Source organism: Perissodus microlepis, chromosome 14 (assembly GCF_051167445.1).
Source record: "Perissodus microlepis isolate ML-2025 ecotype Zambia chromosome 14, ASM5116744v1, whole genome shotgun sequence".
In the NCBI taxonomy this organism is placed as follows: Eukaryota; Metazoa; Chordata; class Actinopteri; order Cichliformes; family Cichlidae; genus Perissodus; species Perissodus microlepis.
The window spans coordinates 14,017,371-14,024,698 of NC_140474.1; the positions used below are offsets into that span (position 1 = coordinate 14,017,371).

The 7,328-nt window shown below is 35.8% G+C and overlaps 1 protein-coding gene across 1 annotated transcript; it reads right to left on the reverse strand.

Moving 5' to 3' along the window:
- Window positions 1-1,418: 1,418 nt before the first annotated feature.
- Window positions 1,419-5,388, reverse strand: LOC146373599 (extracellular calcium-sensing receptor-like). The gene is made up of 9 exons (XM_084951293.1): window positions 5,279-5,388; window positions 4,729-5,023; window positions 4,485-4,571; window positions 4,033-4,302; window positions 3,524-3,730; window positions 3,136-3,411; window positions 2,656-2,883; window positions 2,437-2,560; window positions 1,419-2,332 (listed from the first exon to the last, which is right to left on the reverse strand). The coding sequence occupies exons 1-9, from the start codon at window positions 5,386-5,388 to the stop codon at window positions 1,419-1,421; spliced, it is 2,511 nt and encodes an 836-aa protein (XP_084807419.1).
- Window positions 5,389-7,328: the final 1,940 nt, after the last annotated feature.

Genomic DNA, 7,328 nt, shown 5'->3' on the forward strand with positions numbered 1-7,328 from the left:
TACGCAATTTTTGCAAAGACATATTTGGAAGGAAACCGTGATGTAGGACAAGCTGAATGCATAAGATTTAAGTACAATCCCTCTGGTTTCATATATTCATATACTTTTAAGTTAGCTGTGAATAAGACCCAAGATACTTTAAACAAATTTGATAATTGTATTCTTTAAAGGCTATACTCTGTGTAAAATAAGGGGTGGGTGTGGATCATTTAACTATAATATGATAATATGATGACATCACTTCCTGTTTTGAGAATTAGCATAGCAGCCATGTCAAGTATGTGCTGAACACAATTTGCTTTCATCTGCATTGAAGCATCATGGAAGTATTGGCTAAAGTTAGTTTATTTTATATGATATGTTAGATATTAAACCTGAAGTATTTTATTGACAGGTTAATTCACGACGTAATGGTACCACTTATTGTTAATTTGAGTTAGGAGTGCAGATGCTAACTATTTTTGTATTGTTTTTTTACATTGTTTATTTGACGTTTTCATCAGAATATCTGTGAAGAATAGATTAAGATTCAGTAGATGTTTAGTCTTACTGTGACTTTGCATCTTTATTGGACCTGGTTTACCTAGGTGTTTAGACAGTGTTCTACACTCCCTGAAACCCCTACTAATTTTGCCCAATAAAGAAAAAAGCATATGTATTATTGCTTTTTTAATAGTACCCCTACCTAAATTTGTCAACAGGCACAGACACACACAAACACACAAGCACAGGAGCTTTAATTAATTATTTACCTCAATATGAATTTCACCCTTTACATTCATGTTCTCTAGGCAGAAACAGATTTTATCACATCGATTTATTGTGAGAAACAATACACCCATATTAAGATTAAAATACTGAAGACAACCAAAATGTTACAACACATTTAAGGCAAATGTTTTCTGTTTGTGTCTGTCTCTGTTTCTGTGTCTGTGTGTGTCTGGCCATTGCTTTCAGGAGCAGGTAGGAGCTCAAATTAGGTCAGTTTTTTACAATGGCAGCATTCATTTATTTGTTTTTTTTTGTTTTGTTTTGTTTGTTTGTTTTCTCAGGTAGCCTTTAAGGATAAATTCACAAAAAATCATCTGCTCTGAATGGAATATCTTTAGCTTACAGCTGCAACTCTTTTGAATATTAGAATTTGTAAATTCACTTCTTGTGCATTCTTTTGGTTGAGATCCAAAAGTTTCAACTTGAGGGGGGAAAAGATCTGGTGAGGTGAACAATCCAGCAAGTTAAGATTTCTCTAAGATAACATTTTGCCATGATAATGCTCATAAAAAAATCAATTAGCCATACTATTGTTTGATAAAAGATTTAAGGTTTTAGCGACCTTAAATTATTACTGTTGGAGACAAAATGTGAAATGAATTCAACTGATTAAGTGATTAATTTAAATAACCCAAATTATATTAATTCTATTCATTTATAGTGAGCCGACCCATGATTGCCTTCTTTGTGTTTCTCTCTGGTCTCAACAGGATGATGTAACATTTGGGTCCAAACAGTGCCACCAAAAGGCCAAAACTTGAAGCCAAAATGGCAAATACTTCCACTGCATCTGCATATTTACCTGGAGAGTTGACATAAGCAGGGACAAAGGCCACCCACACGGCACAGAAACTTAGCATGCTGAATGTGATGAGTCGGGCCTCATTGAAATTATCTGGAAGATTCCTGGCTAGAAATGCTAGCAAAAAGCTAAGGACAGCCAGCACACCAATGTAACCCAGTAACACTGCAAAGCCAATTGTAGACCCAACTGCACACTCATACACTATCTTGTCATTGTGGTATTGCATGTTTTTATGTGGAGCTGGAGAGGAAGAGACAAGCCAGGCAGTACAGATTCCTGCCTGAATACAAGTAAGAGCCAGAACTGTCCCTCTCTGTTGCATCGACCCAAACCACTTAAGAATGGTTCCCCCTCCTGGCTTGGAGGCTTTGAACACAGCCAGAACAACCATGGTTTTCACCAGGATACATGAGACGCAAAGCACAAAACTGATGCCAAATGCTGCATGCCTCAGCTGGCATGTCCATACCCTGGGTCTTCCGATGAATAACAGTGAACACAGGAAGCATAGTTTCAGTGATACTAAGAGCAAGAAGCTCAGCTCTGAATTGTTTGCACGTACCATGGGTGTACGTCGATGATAGAAAAAGATCCCTAAAACAACTCCACAGATAAATGTGCCCAACAGTGAGGCAGTTGTCAAACAAATACCCAGAGGCTCATGGTAGGAGAGGAACTCTGTCTTCTTAGGAACACAGTGGTCATTCTGAGGGTTTGACCAAAAATCTTCTGGACAACTGGTGCACTCCAAGGAATCTGACAACAATGGGAAGGCATATAATCAACGATATCAATTGTATATAACTATGTATAATTTCTCAAAATTAAAATAAAAATATCCTTGAATTACAAATACCCACTGTTGTTTTTGCTGATTTTTCCCTTTGAACATGGAATGCAAGTAAAACAGCACTCTGGTTGTCCTTTGTTTCTAGCCATCCGGGTGCCTGGAGGACAGCTCTCACTACACACTGATTGGGGTGGCTAGAGAAAGACAAACTGATTACATACAAGGTTCAATATACACTACTTCACTCAGTATTTTTTTAAAAGAAGTTATTTAGAAAAGTAGAAATAACCTTTCCTGATTCAAAATTCCAGAACATTTTGTCGTCATCAATGGTGAGTTCTTCACTTTTAAAGCCTGACCTTTTAACCTCACCAACATTCTGAACTTTAATTTGTCCATCAGGTAGGTGTAACCAGTTCATGACATCATATATTGGCAATGCATCACCGTTTTCATCAAAGGATACTTGATCACCAAATGGAGTGGTGAAGTTGACATTTTGTAAATAATGTATGAGCTAATGAAGGTAATGGAAAAAAAGAAGGAACAGCATCAAGGTAGACTGTAATTCAGAATGTTGTTTCATCTAATTTTTCTTAATTATTTAAAAAAATACTACTTCTACCATTTCTTTTAATTTGGACAGAAAATAATGGAAATTCATTGCACACATATCAGTGCCCTTATAGAATAATGGACCCTTTTCAATAACAAAAACTTCAGTGACACAGTAGCTTTTCAAAAAAAAATGTATAAATTGATACCATACCTGCCATGGCTCCATTGTTTGCAAAGTAGCACAGCTGTGCCCTCTGAAGGGTCCTGTTCCTGGCTTGCAATGCAACATGTCATTAAGAGCATATGCGAGAGAATACACGGCCTTGTACACATTGTAGTCAGGCCTGAGATTAGAAAGATCAAAAAACTCAGTGTCCACATTTTCAATATGCTCCTGCCCAGTGCATAGCACTCCTCCAGCTTCCAGCCACCCTGCAGGAGCTGGTGCAAATCTGCACTGAAATGTGAATTCCCAAAACTGATTTACCTGTAATGGAATAAAAGTATTGAGAGATAATAGAAAATATTTATTTATTTCATGTCTCATTCTCATTCATTTTAGATATACTTTCAAATTATATTTATTTCAGAATTATTACCAAATTATTGTTGTATCTTCCATTGTCACTTTGGTCTGGGTGTATTTTTAACAGGAATTCCCTCAGCCCTGGTAATTCGCCTCTGCGGATGGCAATGCCCAATGTGCCACGCAGGTACGGAGTGAGGTGGGCTGTTTGGAGCACTGACGCTGTTGTCCATGTTTCACTTGCAATCCATTGGCGACCTATCACATTCTGCTTCGCTACCTATGATAATAAATGTAGAATACAAAATTTATGTAGGTTCTCACTATAGCTATTAAGTTATCAAGTTATTGATATGAAGTTAGTTAAATAAACAATGTTTATTTTTCTTGTACATTTGGGGCATTTTGATAACATAAAGCTGATTAAGTTTCATTGTGATGTTTCTGCTTTTTAATGTTATCAGTTTAATCTAATTATTAGAATACCTATTTTACCTTCAATGGCAGTAATTTTTGTCTAGTCAAATAAGTTACAATGCTGCAATAAAAATTATCTGTGTGAACATTTTTTTTATTTCCAACCTCTTCCATTAGTTGAATCAAGTGTATCTCATGTGCAAACACTATGACCACACGAGCTGTTGATGTCTTTATCAAATGTACAATCCTCTTCAGTTCACTTGGGTCACTGTCCCAGGGCAAAATCTCTAAGTAGGCCAGACAACCGTCACCAGATTTAGCCAGGTCAGATTGGAAGGATTGGGCAACATGGAGTCCGTAATCATCATCACTGACTAGAAGACCTATCCAAGTCCAGCCAAAGTGTTTTAGAATCTGAATCATAGCACGCACCTAAGTGGATATGAGATGAGTGTATTATTTAAAAAAAAATTATAAATATACATCTGAAACCAATTAATGCAACCTCTATAATTTATCTTATTCATTAAATACATCAAAGTCATTAGAAATAATTTCAGAGTCCTTTCATGAAACTATGGTATATTTCATTTAACTTGGTAATTATGTTTTACCTGGAAAGCATCACTTGGGATGGTTCTGAAAAAAGTTGGAAAACGCTGACGATCACTGAGGCAGGAGCATGTGGCAAAATAACTCACCTATTACAAATATACAAGAGACATATTAACACATCATACAAGTAAAAGCCAGTCCAAATGCTATTATAAGTACCGCCAAAATGTACCGCAGGGGATCAATACTACACTTAAATGAAACGCACAGTGCAAGCATAAAAATATGAAACTTAAAACTTACAATAGGTATATTGTATAAACTTAGCACACTGGAAATAGCAATAGAAAATGTTGAGTAGTGATCACCAACAAGCCCAAGGACTGGAGGGATCCCTGAACAGTTCTCCTGAAGCAGAAACTGCTCCTCCTGGCCACTGGCTAGTGATAAGGCACCGCTGAGTGCAACAACAAGGGCACCACAGTTGTCATAAAGACTGTATCCAAGAGTCACATTAGGTAGCAAATTTAAATTCTTGTTGATCTCTTCAATAGCAAATGCCATAGTCATTGCATTCCTGAACCCTACAATATCAAAGCTAACAAACAAGCAAACGTTACGTCAGTATTGTTCACTAAAAGAGATCTGCAAACATGAAAACAAGCAGAGATATACAAAATGAACCCTAAAATGAGTGTATGTTAATATAAAATAAGAAGTGTAATTAATATTTTGACATATGTACGCTAAGATAGAGAAGTTATCTTGTATATAATTTAGATCTGTCATGAATATTTTGAATAGTTATTATTTATACATGTCTCTGCTGATGTCATATTTGTGTGACACTTACCCAGTGCAGTGAGGCTGTTGAGGCTCTGAGGTAAATGTTCTCTCTGGGTAGACAGAAGTGTAATGGACCTCAAACAACCCACCCAGTACCACATCGCCAGGCTTGTGCATTTCATTGAGATGAAACTTTCTTTCTAACTTACAAGATAAAGAAAGTGAAGAAGACACAAAGCATAAAAAGAAAAAAGAAAAAAAAAGTAAGACCAAAGAGACACCTGTGAAAATATATGTGACCTGGAAGCCCCCCATAACTGATCTCCACCTTCAGTATCATTGTTTCTTTTATAAGGTCTCTCTACTTTATATGAGGGGTGTGTTATCCCTTTAGCATGCATTGCGTCATTGTTTAATTTTTTTCAGCACCCTCAAGGGTATGGCTGCAGACATGTCACCACACCGAAATAAATATGAATATTTATTTACATAATCTGAATGCTGTGCTGTATTAATAAATGTATAAAAGCACTGAACCATATATTTTGTAAAATGTACTTTAAAGATTTTGTACTTTTGGAATTGGAAAATGAATGTAAATCTTCCTTAATATTCAAATACATTTTTGATGTGTTTAATGACAAATAGCCTAGCAGGGTCTTTTGTTTGAGTATAACCTATTTGTTTGAATAAACCTACATATATGTACTTGTGCTATCACTATATTTGACTATTTGACTATCGGGTATTTGTTTTAGTAGAGCATGTCACTCAGGAGGTAGAGCAGCTCACCTACTTATCGGAAGGTTGATTTGATCCCTGTCTGTTTTAGTATGCTTGCAAAATATCCTTGGGCAATATACTAACCCCAAGTTCCTCCCCGGTGCATCCACCGGAGTATGAATGAGTATGCATGTGAACTTTAGATGGAAGAGGCATGTTGTGTCTCTGTACCAGTCTGAGCTTTGAGTGCTCAGAGTAGGAAAGCACTATTAGAACTATAAGAACCAGCCCATTTTCCTTTATCATTAGACAGATCGATATTTGGTTTAATTATCAGGAAGGGATATGTAACTGGTTCCATTTGCTTGTCTGTCAGTCAGTTTTTAGGGACATTTCCAAACTTAACAATGATATACTAGGCATTGGGGGACATGACTTCACTCTTCATTGTTAGAGCCCGAGGATAGAATTGACCTTGAAAAAACTTTCAAGAAAACAATAATGAGTTTCTTGAAAATTTTTTCACAGATAAAAAAAAACCTTTACAACACACTTTTTTAAATACAACACCCAATGCATCACAATGATGCCACAATGTTTTGCAAAATTACCCACTGCATAAATATATCTTAAAATATCAATATACAAGCCAAATATACCAACAAACCAGTTCTGTGGTAAAGAAATTAAACTATTTAATATGTAATGATTCAAATCATAGGTCAAAGGTCAGACACCAGCAAAATAAAAACAACATAAAACAAAGTTTTAGTATAGACCTTGGCCTTCACGGAGAGTTGTGCTCTCTGAGTGCTCTGACTAACCATATCTTAAGAAAGAAAGGGGTTATTCTAAGTAAATATCATTCTAGTGGCAATGGAATCATTCAAGTTGAGATGTCCTCATTTAATATTAACATTTTTCATTGCTGAAAATTTACATTTAAAATGGTGAAAATGAGTCACGTTTTGATATAGTCATCTTTTTCTAAAATCAAAGCATATGTGAATTCTGTGACAATAGGTTCTCTTCTTTGAAAAGCCTATACTGACAGATATATATCTGTCATCTATATCGATATATATTGATGTAGACCATAATAAGTGGGCTTGATAAAAGCTGTGAAGTATTCAACCAGTTAACTATTATAATACCATTAGAGACATTAAACAAGAGGTCACTGCACTTAAAGAATCATGGGTGGAATTCATTAGAAGAATTCTGACCATGAAGATTGTAGATATTTACATAACAAGCTAAGGAGCAGCCAAAATTGACACACAGCGCCAATAATGTTGTGCACTGAGAGATATTCAGAGACGTTTTCAATGATGTGGGAGATATGCATGGGTACTTGTTATAGTACAAATAAAGTACAAATAAACAATACTAAT

Excerpts from the sequence above, each read along its gene's own strand:
- LOC146373599 (XM_084951293.1), bottom strand. The coding sequence starts at position 5,388 with ATGCACAAGCCTGGCGATGTGGTACTGGGTGGGTTGTTTGAGGTCCAT. Across the intron at positions 4,572-4,728 it reads GTTTATACAATATACCTATT|GTGAGTTATTTTGCCACATG; the intron begins GTAAGTTTTAAG and ends TATTTGTAATAG. Across the intron at positions 2,884-3,135 it reads AAACAATGGAGCCATGGCAG|CTCATACATTATTTACAAAA; the intron begins GTATGGTATCAA and ends TACCTTCATTAG.